The sequence below is a fragment of the Alternaria alternata genome (assembly GCF_001642055.1).
Source record: "Alternaria alternata strain SRC1lrK2f unplaced genomic scaffold CC77scaffold_25, whole genome shotgun sequence".
Lineage (NCBI taxonomy): Eukaryota > Fungi > Ascomycota > Dothideomycetes > Pleosporales > Pleosporaceae > Alternaria > Alternaria alternata.
The window spans coordinates 136,131-152,782 of NW_017306214.1; the positions used below are offsets into that span (position 1 = coordinate 136,131).

At 51.3% G+C, this 16,652-nt stretch overlaps 8 protein-coding genes across 8 annotated transcripts; 2 read left to right on the forward strand and 6 right to left on the reverse strand.

The window, feature by feature from the left end:
- Positions 1 to 157: 157 nt before the first annotated feature.
- On the reverse strand, positions 158 to 1,261 carry CC77DRAFT_1013046 (hypothetical protein; the record flags this gene model as incomplete). The annotated part of the gene is made up of 3 exons (XM_018523809.1): positions 158 to 762; positions 828 to 1,133; positions 1,183 to 1,261. The coding sequence occupies 3 exons, from the start codon at positions 1,259 to 1,261 to the stop codon at positions 158 to 160; spliced, it is 990 nt and encodes a 329-aa protein (XP_018380892.1).
- A 200-nt stretch (positions 1,262 to 1,461) lies between these two features.
- Positions 1,462 to 2,339, forward strand: CC77DRAFT_1024837 (hypothetical protein). Its single transcript, XM_018525949.1, has one exon. It carries the CDS (start codon positions 1,582 to 1,584, stop codon positions 2,068 to 2,070), a length of 489 nt encoding a protein of 162 aa, XP_018380893.1. The 5' UTR covers positions 1,462 to 1,581; the 3' UTR covers positions 2,071 to 2,339.
- Positions 2,326 to 2,757, reverse strand: CC77DRAFT_1065972 (hypothetical protein; the record flags this gene model as incomplete). Its single annotated transcript, XM_018528855.1, has 2 exons — positions 2,326 to 2,616; positions 2,671 to 2,757. 2 exons carry the CDS (start codon positions 2,755 to 2,757, stop codon positions 2,326 to 2,328), a joined length of 378 nt encoding a protein of 125 aa, XP_018380894.1.
- A 2,212-nt stretch (positions 2,758 to 4,969) lies between these two features.
- On the forward strand, positions 4,970 to 5,517 carry CC77DRAFT_1034842 (peptidyl-prolyl cis-trans isomerase; the record flags this gene model as incomplete). The annotated part of the gene is made up of 2 exons (XM_018526899.1): positions 4,970 to 5,002; positions 5,050 to 5,517. 2 exons carry the CDS (start codon positions 4,970 to 4,972, stop codon positions 5,515 to 5,517), a joined length of 501 nt encoding a protein of 166 aa, XP_018380895.1.
- Positions 5,518 to 5,571: 54 nt separating this feature from the next.
- Positions 5,572 to 6,903, reverse strand: CC77DRAFT_1065975 (S-glutathione dehydrogenase; the record flags this gene model as incomplete). Its single annotated transcript, XM_018528856.1, has 4 exons — positions 5,572 to 5,778; positions 5,829 to 6,453; positions 6,511 to 6,569; positions 6,634 to 6,903. 4 exons carry the CDS (start codon positions 6,901 to 6,903, stop codon positions 5,572 to 5,574), a joined length of 1,161 nt encoding a protein of 386 aa, XP_018380896.1.
- A 641-nt stretch (positions 6,904 to 7,544) lies between these two features.
- On the reverse strand, positions 7,545 to 9,155 carry CC77DRAFT_1065976 (hypothetical protein; the record flags this gene model as incomplete). Its single annotated transcript, XM_018528857.1, has 2 exons — positions 7,545 to 8,846; positions 8,913 to 9,155. The coding sequence occupies 2 exons, from the start codon at positions 9,153 to 9,155 to the stop codon at positions 7,545 to 7,547; spliced, it is 1,545 nt and encodes a 514-aa protein (XP_018380897.1).
- Positions 9,156 to 9,295: 140 nt separating this feature from the next.
- Positions 9,296 to 15,287, reverse strand: CC77DRAFT_444883 (ankyrin). Its single transcript, XM_018531714.1, has 2 exons — positions 14,932 to 15,287; positions 9,296 to 14,857 (listed from the first exon to the last, which is right to left on the reverse strand). Exon 2 carries the CDS (start codon positions 14,789 to 14,791, stop codon positions 9,437 to 9,439), a length of 5,355 nt encoding a protein of 1,784 aa, XP_018380898.1. The 5' UTR covers positions 14,792 to 14,857; positions 14,932 to 15,287; the 3' UTR covers positions 9,296 to 9,436.
- An 86-nt stretch (positions 15,288 to 15,373) lies between these two features.
- CC77DRAFT_999057 (hypothetical protein) lies at positions 15,374 to 16,620 on the reverse strand. The gene is made up of 3 exons (XM_018536554.1): positions 16,195 to 16,620; positions 15,751 to 16,146; positions 15,374 to 15,696 (listed from the first exon to the last, which is right to left on the reverse strand). The coding sequence occupies exons 1-3, from the start codon at positions 16,501 to 16,503 to the stop codon at positions 15,607 to 15,609; spliced, it is 795 nt and encodes a 264-aa protein (XP_018380899.1). The 5' UTR covers positions 16,504 to 16,620; the 3' UTR covers positions 15,374 to 15,606.
- Between the last annotated feature and the right edge of the window lie 32 nt (positions 16,621 to 16,652).

Consider the following 16,652-nt stretch of genomic DNA (forward strand, 5'->3'; position numbering starts at 1 on the left):
GGCTCCGAGAATCCCATGCATAGCGCTGTAAGCAGGCAACCTGTGTCGTGGCAGCCTTTCCTCATTTGCTTACCATGCTCTTGTCGATCTATTGCGCAGAACGAAGCGGACCGAGCCGTAGGATCGCTATAGCTTCGACTGCAGCGCAGATACCTTGTTACGGTATTGAGATCTCCAATCTGGGGGCTCCTCTCATATTCCTTAGTCGGTTTGAGTTGGAGACAATTTCAGGATCCAATATCCACCACCAGTCTTTGAAGACGGCTTGTCCGACTTCCCAACCTTTTACATCAATGCCCTGTTCATTCGCATCAGATACAACACGAAGTCCCTCCGACTCGTCATCGATACTATACAACAGCCGCATGATGGCCATGGAGCCTCTCGCGATGGGCGGTCTGAGCTGGTCAGGCTGACTGAAAAGACAGATAAGCTTTGTCCTGACAGATGGCCAAGGAAGAACATCTATCATCGGATTGTGTGGCAATAGGAGCTGTGCTTCCGTTGGGCGTAAGTTCTCAGGCAGGTCTTCTAAAGGGACTGAAAGTTTCGACACGTCTAGAACCCGTTTTATGGTGAGATCCAAAAGCTCATCTCCAAGACCAAGCATCTGTGCAATACGTAAGGAGATCTCCATAGTTTTGAGGCCTGGGATGTCGATGATATGATCTGATGGGAAGGTGAACTGGGAAGTTTCGAGATCTTGGAGTTCCGCTGATACTTGTGAATCAAGCGTTGAAGTATCGCTCCGAGCACCATTCGCTGTAGACCAAGTCAGTAGACACAATTATAGCAGAAAGCATGACTGCAAACTAGCTAGGGCATACCATAAGTTAGACCAGGGCTGATCCCGAACTGATCGCCTATATACGACGACGAGATTGCCGATGTGTTGAAGGTCATATCATACGGTGCAAGACTCATAAAGGACGGATCGACTGCTGTATTCCCAAAATCCTGGAACGGATCGTAAAGGGGATTGTTGCCAAGTTTGACGGTGCCGCATGGTTCCGGTGCTGGAGGCTTTGTCGAGTGCTGAAGTTGTCCCTCTCTATTCAGACCATGTGCTACGTTCGTACTGCTAGCCTGAAGTATCGTTTCCAGGGATCGTAAACGCTCTCGCTTACGTTGACCTGGAAAAGATGAGGATTAGATAGGGAGTAATATGCGTGGACATCTTACGGTATCTTCGTTGGGCGAGCACGTTAAGAACTCGCTTGCGATCCGGACCCTGCGGAACGGGGACATCTTGAGACGACATTATGCTTCCCGTTATGCTGAAGTTGGATACACGAGATTCAGGTGCGTGTGGAAGGATGATCACGCAGGGTGGTGGAGGAGAGGCTGGGTCCAAGTTTTGGCCCCGCTCTAATCAGGGACGCCTTACCCTTTTCGTCTTGAGCATAACGTTATGGTGGCGGCTTGGCATACTAGCAGTACGTGCATCAGGTAACAGTAATTGAACAGGCCAATTTATAAGAGCGGCTTGGTGAGTTTGAATTTGACATACCATCACGTCTTTCTGTTCACCTTTAGAGTCTCTACCCAAACTCAAAAGCTCAAAAACTTGATCGCCAAAACATGTCACCTCATACACCCTCGCTCCAAGGAGCCGATCCTTCCACTTCAGGCAACGTCATTCGCGGCGCTTTTGCTTTCGAATCCGCTATCACAGTCGCTGCCGGCTCTTACTTCCTGTTCTTTCCGCGTCATTACCTGGGTCGAATTTTGGGTACTGCTGCTACACAAATAACGACAACAGCAGTACAAATGACTCAGCAATATGGTGCTGCCAACATCTTCGTCGGTGGCGCAGTCAGCCTCTACGTGTCCAACAACAGAGCCGCAGTCGAATCGCGCAAGATGGTGTATCGATACATACTAGGCTGGGAATTGTTGTTCGTGCCAGTCGTGGTATGCCAAGCGCTCATGATGGAGGGAGGCATCCCGAAGAGCTCGTTGCTAGCTACAGCCGGGCAGTTCGTGCCGTTTATAGCATGGAGAGTTTTTGCGCTTTTCTGTAAGCCTGAGTGGTTTGAAAGCTATCAAGAGAGGAAGAAGGCGGAGTAGAAGAGCAAGCTTGAAGAGATTCTATAAACGTGTATGTGGAGGAACTGCTAAGTGGAGGAACAGTAGGGGAGTTTGTGATATAGGGGGAAAGGCGGGAAGGGAATTGTTGCTGGTAATGACAAGGCTATATTGGTGGATGTCTAAGCGCAAGGCTGATGAAAGGAAGTAAAAGATTACAAACAAACCTCCTGTCGATTTTCCACCAGAACTTTTCTTAAGTAACTCCACAATCTTCGAGAATCTCCTCCAAGATAATCACTCTACTGTTACAATCTGGCTATTCTTGACCTTCGCGATGGCGCCCATCTCACTCAATCTTTGCTTCAGTTCTTCTAACTCTTGCTTCGCATCAGGATTAGCAGAGTACCTTGCCTTGTCTGCGTTGATATCTTGTTCAAGCTTCTTTATCCTTATCTTCTCGTTGTAAAGAGTGGACTCTCGTGCTTTAATCTCTGCAGCTCGATCGTCCTGGAAAGCCTCCAGTTCTTCTATCTCAAACTGCAGCGCGCTTATAAGTGTTGTAATGCTCGTTATGCCGTTGCGGATCTAATTAGGATTAGCCGACGTAGTCACTTCGTGCGACATGTATGGGCGACTTACGCGGTCGGCCACTTGGAGCATGGCACGGGCTCCCTGGACGCCGTTGCCCCATAGTTGCTGCCTAGGTGTAGATGTTGGTGATGCCATGGTATTAGACAACTTTCTCGCAGTGTGCTGTCGAACTATTGATATGAGAGATATCAATATAGATAGTAGAGAGGTATTAATAGAGACAGTAGAGAGTTGTTGAAAGAGACAGAAGAGAGATGGAAGAGAGAGGTAGAAGAGAAGTATTATATATGCTAAGCGGTACCGGAAGAGGTGAGACAGTAAGGAGGTGAGACAGCAAAGAGGTGAGGGAGAAAGAAGTAAGAAAGAACCAGCAAAGAGGTGAGACAAGTAAGAGCCGAGATTTCAGAGTTAGCAAACGCAGCCTCACCGTATCGGAGCGTAGGTGAGAGAGCAATGGACGAATCAGGGCTACTCAGCGAGTTTGTACACGGAAGACTCCAGCAATACCATAACCTACTACGAAGACTGCAGTCTTTGTTATCAGAGGTAATAGAGACAATCACCTCAGCCCATCCATCTCCAAGCTAACATTATCCGCTCTTGACCCATATACACCCCCATCCAAGATCCACTGCTCGTTATCATCGTTATCATCCTGCACCCTCCGCCACGTCTGCTTCCTCTCACCCCCAGCCTCCTTCCCTTTACTCTCCTTACCCTCTTCAACCTTGAACGTCGGCCTAATTAACCCCCCAAGTAACGGATTCCTACTAAACGCCCCACCTCCACTACTCAACCCATTCCCTTCTCTCGGGCGCTGCTGCATCTCTTCAACGGGCTCCTCCTCACTCTCCGGCGTGACAGGCCGTTCCGCCGCCGCCATCCGCCTAACCAATTTCTTGCCACTCAAATCAATACTAGCCACAACCTTCCTCTTCTCGTACTCTGGTCTCGCATTCCAATCCTGCTCTCGCAGCGCCTTCTGTTGCCGCTTGAGCTGCATAGCGCGTTCCTGAGGACTAGCCCACATGCTCAGTCCAGCGGTCGTCGTTTCAAAATCCGCAGCTTCGTCGTGGACCTGCGTTCGCTTGGCATTCTGTGCTTGGAAAGCGAGAAGTTTGTCTCTGTGCTGTTTCGCTCGAACTAGTTTCTCGTTCTCGGATTCGACGTCCGAGGCAGGGTTTGAGGATACAGGGGTATTTGAGGACCTAGGGGTGGAGAAGGGGCGGGGAGCAAGGGAAACGTCTGCGCGCTTTTGAGTAGCGTTGTTGGCGGCCATTTTCTCTTTTCCGCGTTCTTCGCGGAGGACGCGTACCATGGATTGGATGTCTTGGGCGCTGAAGAGGGCGGAGTTGCAGAATGTGCATGGGCCGATGCCTTCTTTTACGCATATGATTTTCCCGCAATTGAGGCAGTTTGGTGCGGCCTCGAGCAATGGATGTCTGGTAGCCATGCAGTTGCATTTCCGCTTACTGTTGTCTTGTGAGGCAAGGGTGGGGTTCGTTTGGATTTCGAGCGCCCTGATTGCAGATTCTAGATCATTGAGTGCCGTAGAAGCACCGTGCATAGGCGTTCCGCCGGTAACATTGACCTTTGCCTTGGCTTTTGGTTTCGTGTCAGAGATCAGCTGGCCCGGAAGTTTCTTCGACGCTGGCGGAGCAGGTGAGACAGCACGAGATTTGGGAGTTGACGTCCCCGATGACGTAGTGGTATTGAAGGTCGGTAACTGCAACCCATCAGGTTGTTCCAAGCTGAATTTGGCAGCTTTTGACTTTGAGCTACCGGCCATGTAGTCTTCTTCATCTTTCTTGAGATATGCACCCGCCACGTTTCCATAGTTCTCTGGCTGGCGTGGTGGCGGGAGTTTGTTCAAAGCGGGCTTCTTCTTCTTTGGCTTGGCCCGCGGCACTTCTGAGATATCATTTGATGACTGAACCGGGGCAGAACTAGCGGAAGCTTTCGGTTTTCTCCGGTTATTGAACGAAGTGATAAACTCGAGTGCTTGTGGGCTGTCCCCCAGAAGGTTCTGCAGATGTTCCGCCGAGTCTTTAGGCGATAGCGATTCTGTATACGATATTATCTGCTTCAGCGACTCGTCGTCAAGAGGCAGAAGCTTTGATAGCTGCGGTAATGCCCAGGTTGAAAGATCCATATCTTGTTGTTGGGGTTATGATTATGATTCCCGGAGGTCAGAACAGTCGGTTGGTTGTGATTCATCACTCAGCGCTAGTGATGGTGGCACAGGCATGTGTGGCTGGTGGGACGGGCCGTGCTCCAGTTCACATGGAATTCGTAGCTGGCAGGGAGCTGCCATCACAGTCCTCACACTCTCTCCCCCACATTCACCATGGCCACCGACGTCGCACTTGATACCACTATCGTATGTCTACCTGCTTGTGCTACAGACAATCCTGTTAACCAGAGCAGGGCACCATCGTCGTCGAACTCTACCACGACCATGCGCCCAAGACATGCAAAAACTTCTCCACGCTCGCGCAGCGCAACTACTTCAACGGCTTGATCTTCCACCGCATAATTCCAAACTTCATGATACAAGGAGGCGATCCCACGGGCACCGGTCGAGGCGGTGAATCCATCTACGGCGAAAAGTTCGAAGACGAAATCACCCCTCAGCTCAAGCACACGGGCGCAGGCATTCTCAGCATGGCCAATTCCGGGCCTAATACCAATGGCTCGCAGTTCTTCATCACACTGGCGCCGACTCCGTGGTTGGACGGAAAGCATACCATATTCGGAAGGGTCAAGAGCGGGATGCAGATCGTGAAGAAGCTGGGGTTGGTCAAGACAGACAAGGAAGATCGCCCTGTCGAGGAGGTCAAGATCATCAAGGCATATCTGGTTGACGACGGAGCCTTTGCGATGCAGCGGTACTAGCATGTGGTGGGAACAGACACAGCATGCGCATTGAATAAATACTCATACATCCTACTAGTTCAACGCTCCATTCGGATGGATCAACACCTTCGTATACCCCTCGATCCTCTTATCAAACTTCTCGTACGCCGTCGGCGCCTCGTCGATGTTAATCTCGTGCGACACAACGAAACTCGGCTTGGCCTTGCCCGATACGATCATGTCGCGCAAATACCTGTTGTACGCCTTCACATTGCACTGCCCAGTGCCGAGGTGCAGTCCCTGAGATTGTTAACAATGGGCGTCCAGCCACAAGACACGGACAGGCATACCTTTTCGAACAGCTTGCCGAATGAGATCAGAATCTGGCCTTTCTTGCTCTGTTCGTCGGGCGCGCCTGGGTCGGCTGGCACATACAAACCTGGAATACCCAAGCCACCCGTTGGTCGCGTCACCATGATTAGCTGGTCCAGCACGATGTTTGGCTTCTCTTTGCTGCCTGATGCGTCCACAGCCTGGTACCCGACCGCGTCGACTGCGCGATCTACCATACCGTCGTTGAGCTTGATGATCTGTTCAACGGGATCGCTCTTCTTAAAGTCAATGGGAATGCATCCAATCTTTTCTGCAGCTGCCAGCCGTTCAGGCACTGTGTCGACTACAAAGACCTTGCTCGCGCCTCGCAGGATCCCGCTATACGCTGCCATCAGGCCGACAGGACCTGCGCCGAACACCGCCACGCTTTCACCGGACTGGAATCCGGCGAGCACGAGTCCATGCCATCCTGTTGGGAATATGTCTGCGAGTAGTATAAAGTCGGCTTCGTGCTCGGTGCCTTTGGGTAACTTCAATGCGTTGAAGTCGGCAAATGGGACGCGGAGGTATTGCGCTTGGCCGCCTTGATACGGGCCCATGGCTACATAGCCGTAGGCTCCACCGGCAAAGCCCGGGTTCACTCTATCCACATATTAGGACTTCCTCGTTCACCCCCTGCTGCAGAAAAGCCCGACTTACCCAGTACAGAAAGCCGTTTTGCCTTCTTCGCAGTTGCGACACCTACCATCGGCGACGTTCTTCGCACCATCATATCAGCATTTGCACTCTTACACATGCGCGTCCCGGAGCACGTATACTCACAAATGGCAACACGATCCTATCACCCTTCTCCAATAGTGTCACACCCGATCCGACTTCGATAATGGTACCCATATTCTCATGACCGAACACGAGACCGGCTTCCGCTGCCGTGCGCCCTTGGTACATGTGTAGATCTGAACCGCAGATAGCTGCCGTTGTGACCTTGACAATCACATCGTCGGGGTGCTGGATCTTGGGCAGCTCGACGTCCTTGACCGAGACCTTGAATGGTCCTTCGTAATGCACCGCCTTCATCTTCTCGCCGGACATGTCTGGATGATATTATGCGCGTCGTATTCAAGACCAAAGAATCGGGAGCCTGTTGCGACAGGAATCGGTGTACGTGTGTTCTGTTGCAAAGAGAAGGGGATTGGATTGCGCGTCAAAGCCTTGTTGTACGAGAGCCGGGTCGGATTGGACCCAATGTATGACGACCCCTCATCTCTCGGTACTTGCAGCAGTTGGGACAAGAGCGTCATTATTGAGGGGCTGGCAGCGGATGCTGGCCGATCCCGTGTGGGGTACCTGTTCCGAATCGGAAGATGCTTCGGAAAACTAGCGCATGGAAATAAATGGATATCGAACAGCGGAGGTTAATCATTACCACACGTGATACTAGTGGTATGGAACCTCGAATAGCATACTCCTTCGTATGTGGTATCAACCGCGATTGGAGGGCAAAATCCCTTTTAGCCTTGGCAATATGACAAATGACGTTCAAGGAAGTGTTATGTCATAGAAGCTTGATCTTGCGACAACAACGAAAGAAAAAGATGGTGGTTTCTGCTGCTCGATGATACAAACCTCGAAGAAGTTTGTAAGCCGTCAATCGAGATACTTGCAGAGTATACAAAGCGCCCTTATCCCTTTATCCCCCTCCATATCCAATAACATCAGACATGAACAATAACTCAATTCAACTCCTTCAACTCCTCCTCAACCTTCTCCCAAGCCGCCGGACTCATAGTCAAAGTGAGCCAATAACCCCCACCATAATCCCTCCCCAGTATATGCACCAGCAACCTCGCCGTGGGATTCGGTCTCCTGCTCGACGCATGATGAAACACTGGTGTGCCAGGTGGATTGCACCTTCCCTCCGTACCACCACCATCACCACCATCACCACCACCCGCCCGTACCACAGCGGGAGAAAAGTCAATAGCAGAAGTAAAAAACTTGGCCTTTGTCCAATCCGTAAACGGCACCAACAACGCGTCCGCATCGCTATAAAGCAGCGTACTCGGATCCCCACTCACCCTCTGTTCACGCAGACTGGCCAGAACTTGGGCTTCTGTGGCCTGTTCTAGGAGCTTGTGTCTGTTATGCAGGGCCATGGGACCGAGTGGGCCGGTAGACATGGCGGGGTCTAGAAAAGTGAAGCCGGGGACTAGCATATTGGAGACATGTACACCTTTTGCATTGATTAGGGATGGGAGGCGGAATCGGGCGTTCATAGCGTGGAGGGCGGTCAAGGGGCGCGGGGCGGGGAGTGAGGAGGCGATACAGTGTAAGGTGAATGCAGTGAGGATATCGCCGTCGCTGATAAAAGGCATCTTGTTCTCTCCTTGCTCTGCTGTGGTGGCTCCGATGTGGAAGTTAGTCAGATCAGCCTCTGCTCTTGCTCTCAACGTCGTCACAACGCGCTTGGGTACATGTATTGTTTGCGTCAAGGGTTTCGCCCCCGTCAACATATCCCACGTAAACCTGGCTCCAAACTTGACAAAAGCGAGGCCCTTTAGCTGCTTGGACTTTAGCACGTATTCTTCCTGTGGTGCGCTGGTAGCGTCGTCGGTCAACGCTAGTAATACGTCTTCCTGCGCACCAAGTACAGGCGGTACTTCGGTCGCTCGGCCGGCTAATACGCTCGACCATGCTGAGAGAAAAGCTGCCTGGCCCATGACATCCATGAGCGTGTGCGGCCATGATAAACCTACGAGCGTAGCGTCGTTGAAGGATGTGATATGTACTGATATCTGGGGTGTGTCTCCAGCAAGCAGGTCCTCGATGGTCATGGGTGCAGAGGGTGATGTCGCGAGGTCGTTGAAGTCTGTTGGCCCGGGGCATGTTGAAATGGTTCCGGTGGGCTTAATAGGTAGTTTCTTGGCTAGTTCGTGTTGTTGGATGGAGGATTCGATAGTAGTGTGGGTGTAAGTGAAGGCAGGGCGCAAAGGAGTGAAGGTGGGTGGGACATGAATTTCTAGTCTGCCATCGTCCTAATTCCTAATCGTCAATCTGTTTGCTCGAGTACAATGGAAGCAGAGTGAGTTGAAATTACTTACTTTGAGTCGTAATCGGCCTCCCAGTTTTCGCCAATCTCCTGTTTCCAAGAGGTTGGCTAGCGAGGATCGGAGCTTGTCTGCGTTCAGGACGTCGTTGAAAACTAGCGTCCATGTGATCAGGATGCTACGAAAAGTTTTCGTATCATCTAGGATATGAACTGGATAGATAATGTCATCGGCATATGGATCTGGCGCATCATCTGCTGGGCTTGTTTGCCTCTTAAATCGGTCTAGGAAATTCATGTTCAAGACGCCAAGATACGAACAACTTCGGCGATGGAAAAAGCGAGATACATTCGCTACCTGCTCAAATATATATGCTTTAACCACCGTATGTTCGTATACCGTTTTCGCATTCGGCCTACGGATCCTGTGGTGGCCGGACAATGTTCTTATCGCGGTGTCGGAAAAAGGGGCTCGCTAACTAGTAACATCGGCGCTTTACCCCAGATTTTCTGTATCAAGTAAAACTATTCGCACAGACCTATACGACATGCAACCGGCTGACAGGTACTAGTTGTGTGTTAATGATCTGCAGAGATCGCCTGTGAAAACCATGCGTCGACCTCGTCGCCTCCGGTAGTTTCTTCGCTCGTCACAAAATCATCATCCTCTACAGGAACACTGCGTTCTCGCGACGCCAGTCTCTTCGCGACTTCATTAGCTTCGACCAGACTAACAAGCTTCCTCTTCTGTCCATGATTTTTCTTCGAAAACTCCCTGCAGACCTGTAACACCTTCTCCTCGCCAGAGCGGATGTCTTCGGGCTCTTCTACAAAGGTCTTTGAATCGCGCTTGAGAACGCTGATCTTCGGTTGTTCGTGACCACGACGACGCCCTCCCCGACGGTAGTAAGAGTGGCTGGAACCCGACAGAGACGGAGGGTTGCTGAACACATCGTTGGCTAGATACGCATCCTCGGCCACCTCGAAGGGCGTGCGCCCTGATGCATTCTCGCGGAAAAGAAGGTCGGGACGGTTTTCGAGCATGATTCGTAGGAGTGCGTCATCACCGCGTCGCACTACAGTGTGCATGGGCGTATCACCTTCGCCGTTGACGACACTCAGGTCATCGCCCTTGCTGAACTCGAGTATGATCTTGAGAACTTCTTCGTTATACGGCACAGTCACGCTGCCAACGGAAGAAGCGGAATGCAGCCAGCGCGCAAGGGGTGTAGCGGCACCAGGCATGTCCGTCGTGCGCTCGGAGAACAAGCTAGAGAAGAGGCGAGGATCGATGAGACCGAGCAACTCCTTGACTTTTTCCAAGCCTTTGTTCTGCCGGTCAATGTTGTTGAAGATAGAGTGGACAATATTCGCCCTAGTATTGTCGCGTGTAGTCTGGTCAGCGCCAGCTTCCAGAAGAATCTTAACCATCTCAACACGATGCAGGGCGAAAGCAAGCTGCAAAGGCGTCATACCGCTCGCAGAACGGTGCTCAAGGGCCTTAGGATGGGTGTTACATAGATATCGGAGGAGAGCCAGAGAGTCCGCATTTGTCCTACCAAGAACCACTGAGTGAAGCAGCAGGTGCGAGCGTAGGTCGAGCCACTTAGCAATAGACGACTGCAAGCCGCGCTCAGTCTTCGCCAAGTTCTGGATGCGGATATCGTCCCGATGCGTATCTGCAAATTCTGTGTAACAGCGCAAGGCTGTATCGCTTACGAACCACTCGACACTCTCCATGCTTTCGTACCAAGCAGCATACAACAAGGGCGGGTGCTGCGCCCCAACTGCTTCAGACCGAACCTCTCTTCCTTCATTCGCCCAATCCGCTCGCTTCTTCCCGTGAACCGACAAGCCTTGATAGTACTTTGGTTTCACAGGAATCTCGATACCACTCTTTTTTACAAGATCGTCCAGGGGAATTCCTGCTCCAGTGCTCTTGATAATGATTTCCAGTGCGCGGGTACGGCCGAGACGGATCGCGTACAGGAAATCTGCTTCATTGAAACGGAAGAATTTAGGATCGTTTTCCTCATCAGCTTCGATACTGTGTTGCGTGTACTCCTCAGCCCTAGCAATCAAGAATTGCAGTAAATTGGCATCGTCTAGGTAGATTGCGAATTGGAAAAGATTTTCAGGCCGCTCGACTGTGGAAATCTCTTGCTGACCCGTTCGCGACGCGTCGTACGTACGACCACTTGCCTGAGATCTGCCCAGATGCTGTCTTTTGTTGGAGAGTCCTGAAGGAGTAAGCCATGTAGATGTCGACGTATCATCGTGGCTGAGGAAACCAGACACGGGGTAATGCCACGACAACAGTTGTACTGGCCGCACGTTGCTTTTGACCTGGTTCTGCACCTCTCCGATATTCTCGATAGTGAAGCGATCGTCCACTATCTCAGCATATATCTGGAAATCGTTGTCGTCGTCATCACAGCTATCGTCGTCTTCGTCTCTTGGCTGTAGGCTGTGCTTGACCATTGGCTTCTCTTCAGGCGCATATTGCGCATGCGCGATTTCGAGAATGGCTCGAGCAATTCCATAATGTTTTCGCAGAATCGCAATTGAGAATGGCGAGAAGTTCTGCGAGTCCGTGACAGCGACTTTCAAAGGACTCTGGTTCTCACTCCAGACTGTTAGAGTGAGTTCCTTGATTGTAAGAAGATCGGCATTCCAGCAAGCCTGGAAAAGCCTGAGGTAAGCGTCCCGTCGCTCGTTAGTCAAATCCGAAAGCCTGAAGGTCAGAAACGGACTCCATGGCTTTGGTGGATCTTCGTTGCGACTTCTTCCATAGTCGTACTGGTTTGGTCGAGGTACGTCAAGCTCGATATCCGGGTGGAGTTCTTTGAAGGTCTTCGCGTTTCGTTTCAATAGTTCGGTTTCTAAAGCCTGGAAATCATTCAGTACCAATTGAACAGCTACTTTCTTCTCATCCGTCCCTGGAGGTTCTTGTTCAGATTTTTTCCACTCCTCATGAGCTTTCAGGTCTTTTTCATAAGTCTGCTTTGCAGTTTCGATTTGATTTCTGACCATCCAGTGATCGTAAGTGCCAGGTTCCAACTCTTGGAGATATTCGGCGTCTTCCTTTAGAGGTATTGGTGCAAATCGATTTCCACCTCCGTAGTAGTAACGGAATTGGTCAACCCAGCCATCAGAGTACAGCCATCCGTCCTGACCATCGACTTTCCCTAGCTCGATGAAGGTGCGCAGCTTCCTCATGGTAGTACGAACAATATCCAAAAGAGTGCCCGTATCGTTGTCGTGGTAGTTGTTGTTCTTATTCAAAGCGCTCCAAGCTTTGGGGGTGAGGCTGTTTATGTCTGCTCCAGCATCCAAAAGCTTGAGTACGATCGATGTTACCTCGGAACGGACTGCAGCAAGTACGGGCTGCTCGACGTTTTCTCTGAATTGGTTTTGGTTGCGTTCCGTATCGTCGCCCATGCGGCCCCATTTGCTCTTCGCAGAAGCAATGTAGGTAGCGAAATCAATCTCAGGCTTCGCCCCGAGTTCCAGCAGGGCTTCGACACCAGCGGCATCACCGTGTTCGATGGCTATTTTCAGAGCACTACTCGCCTGTGGACTGTACTGATAGCCGTTCATTACGAGGTGGTTGGTAGCTTGTTGTGACGCAGGCCGGTTCGCCAATATCATGGTTTTGAGCAGACTAACGCCATGCGCAGCAAAGTAGTGCAATGCCGTAACATGGTTGAGGTCGCCTTGAGCTGGTGATGCACCCAAACTAATGAGCAACTCGGTCATTTCCTCGGCTTCACCGGGCGAAAGCTGTAATGCGAGAACCAACGGCAGGATTGCCGCACGTGGAGACTTGTTGTGGTCGTGCATTAGCTTGATTGGCAGCAATACATCAGCCCCAAACTCCTGGACAAGAGTCTTCACAACTTCTGTGTGGCCATTGGCAATAGCTAGATGAAGCGCAGATACTGGTGCGTCCCAGGCGACTACATCGACGTCGTATACATCAGGTTCGTCATCGTTCGCATCGTCTGGGAGGTCGTCATGATCTTGCGACTTCTTACGATCAATCTTGATCACAGAGCCCTCAGTAGTGGCATCGGCGTTGTCAGACTCATCGTCTTCGTCAAGCATGTCGATGTCTTCGTCTTGGCCGTCGTCTTCGCTCATCTGCTGATCGGAGTCGTCGACATTTTCATCACTAGGGATTGCCGGCTGGGCCTGGTTGCGCTTCTTGATAGCTTCTTTCTCCGCTTCCAGCGCTTCGTTAGCCTCACTCCTGAAAAGCAGAGCTCTGACCATCTCGACTTCACCGCGCATAGCGGCAAGGTGGAGGGCGGTCTTGCCGTCAAAGAGGCGAGCGACAATGCGAGCTCCTGCATCGATAAGTGCTTGGACGACCTGTGGAGTTGAGGTTGCGACTGCTAGTTGGAGTGGAGTACGCCCGGTATAGTCTCGTCGATTGGGATCTGCATCCTCTTGGCTTAGCCAGTCCTGCACATGTTCAACGTCTCCTTCAACGATAGCCTGGCATAGTCGTGCAGTGTTCCCAACGTAAGCCATCTCGGTCCAGTCATCATCGGTGAGTGGGTGGAAAGAGCCGATTGCTTGCCGTCCAGGGTTGTCCTTGATGAAAGACAAAGTGCCCGACACGTAGATCTTGCCTTCTTCTTCTGCGATCTCTTGATCCTCGGGTGTGGTAGGCTCAGGGCAATAGCCACAGCAATCCTCTATCACGTCGGTTGCATTGCCAAAGAAAGCAGGGTGTCGGTGCAGAGTAGTCTCCCGCTCCTTGGGTCGATTCCACTCAGCATTGAGTAGCAAGTCCTTCGCGTACAACAGCCTCTCAATCTTCCGAGCGTGGAACTTTGGTCCGTATGGAACGGTGAAGGTGTGGTAGTCGCTAATCTCGTCAGTTTCAACCCATTCAGCAACATCTTCATCGTGCTGTTGCTTGATATCGCCCCTCAACTTCTGTCTTGCCCACCGGTTGATGGCTGGTCTACCACGTTCTGCACGGCGCTGGTCAACATAGGCGTCACGGTCGGTGCTTTTCGGCAATTTCTCAAGGACTAGTAACCTCGCCAGTCCAAGAGTACGACCAAACGAGCGCTCAAACAGCGTAGGGTCGATGCGCGAACGATCAAGGAGCGGCCAGTATACTTCGAATCCCCGGCGTGCATACTTGGATAGGCGGTTCTCGTACGAAGGTGAGCGACGCGTCAAGTCGATGGTGTTGATCTGGGTCATGTATGCAGCGAGCGCGCGGGGACTAGCGTAGACTTGCTTGCCATCATATGCGGCACAGGAGCAATCCACATCAAAGCCTGTAAGGATCTCGGAGATGGATCTGTAAATACGCAGGACGATCTGAACGTGTCTAGTCGGATACTGTGACGCGATAGTGATGGCGTTCTTCGTTCGGACGGTAGTAGTCTCAGTCAAGATAGAATCCTTGATGCGTTGTTCAATCTGCTTGATCTTCTCGATAGCCTGCTCTTCGGTGAGGCCGTAGAGAAAGAGGTCGACGTCGGAGGCTGGCGCTAGTTGTTGATGATAGTACTCGCGCAGAGCGCGCTTCGAGCTATTGTATTTCTCGGGTACAGGTAGCAACGAGGTTACGACGGCGCTACCCGCGACCACCACATTGGACCAGTCCATGTCCACAAGAGATGATTCTGAAAATAGCTGAAAGTTGGTTCTGAACTCATCAAGCGATTGCACGACGGCTGGAGAGCCAGACGGCTTGCGATCTGCCTTGTCAAGAGGCATAAGGTAGCGTTGACGTTCGGCCTCGGGCTCATCGGCAAGGTTGCGAGCGCGTATCTTGAGCTCATGCTCGCGACCTGCAAATATTGGAACAACATTGGGCGTCCCAATAGCAGTATAATCGGGTTGCTGGGCGAATATCTCACGTAGCTTGGAATCGTATGCCTTATATGGTTCGACGAGGTCACACATCGGTGCCTTTGGATGGGCAGCGGCATGTGCAATCCAGTCGTCATGGCTGACTGGGACCGAAGGGAGCTCCATCAATGTCAACGGCTGGTCTTGCGTAGCCATAGCTGAGAGAGAGACTTGTGGAATGGTAGAAAGCGTACTTCTTGCGGTGAAGTTGGTTTGTTGAATGAATTGAGCAAGGAAACAGCAAAGACGAAACAGCCGTACGTTATATATTGGCATCATCAGTAGAACACCTTTCGCATGTTACCTGGATACGCAGTGGCAGCCTGTGCCATGATGAATGGGAGGCTGCGAAGCTGATGGCGCGTTGATCTAAAAGAGGGGTGAGGCTAGGCAGCGACGCGCCGTGCCAACTCCTTCCAGCAGGGAAGACGTGCTAGATGCCATTGCAGCCTAACGATACAGGCAGCATCCAATCATCGATAGCAGCGTAGATCAGACAGGACACGAACCCGACGCGGGCTCATGTGATGCGTGACGAAATGACGCGACGAACGAACGAGTATGAAGGGCAAATCTCAAAGGTTGACAGAGTCGCACTTGCACAAAAGAAGACTAGTGGCGAAAATGGCTTGGCACCTTCCATCACAGTCAGCGCCATCGACCGTCCATTTCTCAATATATTCTGCATCGCCGTCCTACATCATCATCGCCAACACAGTCATCATCTGAGATGTATCGAATTATACAGCATATCTCACGTCCTCTGACTCCTCGCGATATAGACCGCCTGGCTGCAGATCCGGATGAAGAATGCGACCACGATAAGTCGCACACAACTGTACCACGTCTCCAGAAGATCTTCGCACTTCCTACTCCCTGATCGGCGAGTATAGAGAAATCTGCCCAGCAAAAAACATGATGATCGCAAGACTCGCGATGACCGTGAACACAATAGCAACCTATTGTTGAGTAAGCGTCGAATCTCCGAAGAGCCTCATCCATCGGAACCATACCTTGTTTTGGTCATCCCATTTCGTAAGGTCTCCCAAGTGCGATGTTGCACTCCACACCAGCAAGAACATACCCATAACCATGCAAATCGTCCCGGTGATGAGAAACATGACTGGCATCTGCCAGGTCATAATTTGGAAGTAGCTAGGTGCACGGCGCCCTGTCTTTTTCCTCCTACTCCCCTTGCTAAGGAGCTTATGGATATTGGCCAGTCCATCGCGGTGAGATGATAGCCGGTGTAGACGTACTGTTTGGTCTGCGGCACTGATGATAGAAAGCAGAGAGATGACAATACCACAGTACCATGCTGTGCGGACGTACCAAGGAGAAGGCTGGCCAGTCGTTAGGATATTAGGCCAGCTGCCTGTTGACGTGAGAACGCCGGCAAGGAGAGCGGACTAGACTGTGGTTAACGCTGTAATACGGACAATATCCGTAGTACATACCACGACGCCAACAAAGTTCAATTCGCTCAGTTTGTTGTCTCGCCATATCTTGACGAGCTCGTCCCTCTCACTTCGGTCATAGGTGTTGAGCAATATCTCAATGGGGTCGTAAGTCGATGGATCGGGAAGGTATATGCCACCGCCGAACATTTGCGGCGCGCAGAAACAGTGGCTTTGCCGCTTTCGTTTGTTGTTCGATGTCTCCAGTTCCAGAGGGGCTTGAGCTTGAGCATGAGCATCGGGTGTTTGTTCATGATTTGCTGCATTCCATTCGACGTCGTTTGGCTCGTGTGAAAGTGCCCGCAACATAATCGAGGGTAAGTAGCCTTTGGTTTTCACTACTGACTGGCGACTTGGGTGTTGATCTACCTTTGCCAATCTACATCGAGCAAGGGATTCAAGAAATTGAGTAAGGAAAGAGCGTTGCCGTATCGCAAGAGTTGGTTGACAGCTATGAC

Excerpts from the sequence above, each read along its gene's own strand:
- CC77DRAFT_999057 (XM_018536554.1), bottom strand. The coding sequence starts at position 16,503 with ATGTTGCGGGCACTTTCACACGAGCCAAACGACGTCGAATGGAATGCA. Across the intron at positions 16,147-16,194 it reads TGAACTTTGTTGGCGTCGTG|TCCGCTCTCCTTGCCGGCGT; the intron begins GTATGTACTACG and ends ACCACAGTCTAG. Across the intron at positions 15,697-15,750 it reads AATGGGATGACCAAAACAAG|GTTGCTATTGTGTTCACGGT; the intron begins GTATGGTTCCGA and ends ACTCAACAATAG.
- CC77DRAFT_1024837 (XM_018525949.1), top strand. The coding sequence starts at position 1,582 with ATGTCACCTCATACACCCTCGCTCCAAGGAGCCGATCCTTCCACTTCA.
- CC77DRAFT_444883 (XM_018531714.1), bottom strand. The coding sequence starts at position 14,791 with ATGTGTGACCTCGTCGAACCATATAAGGCATACGATTCCAAGCTACGT.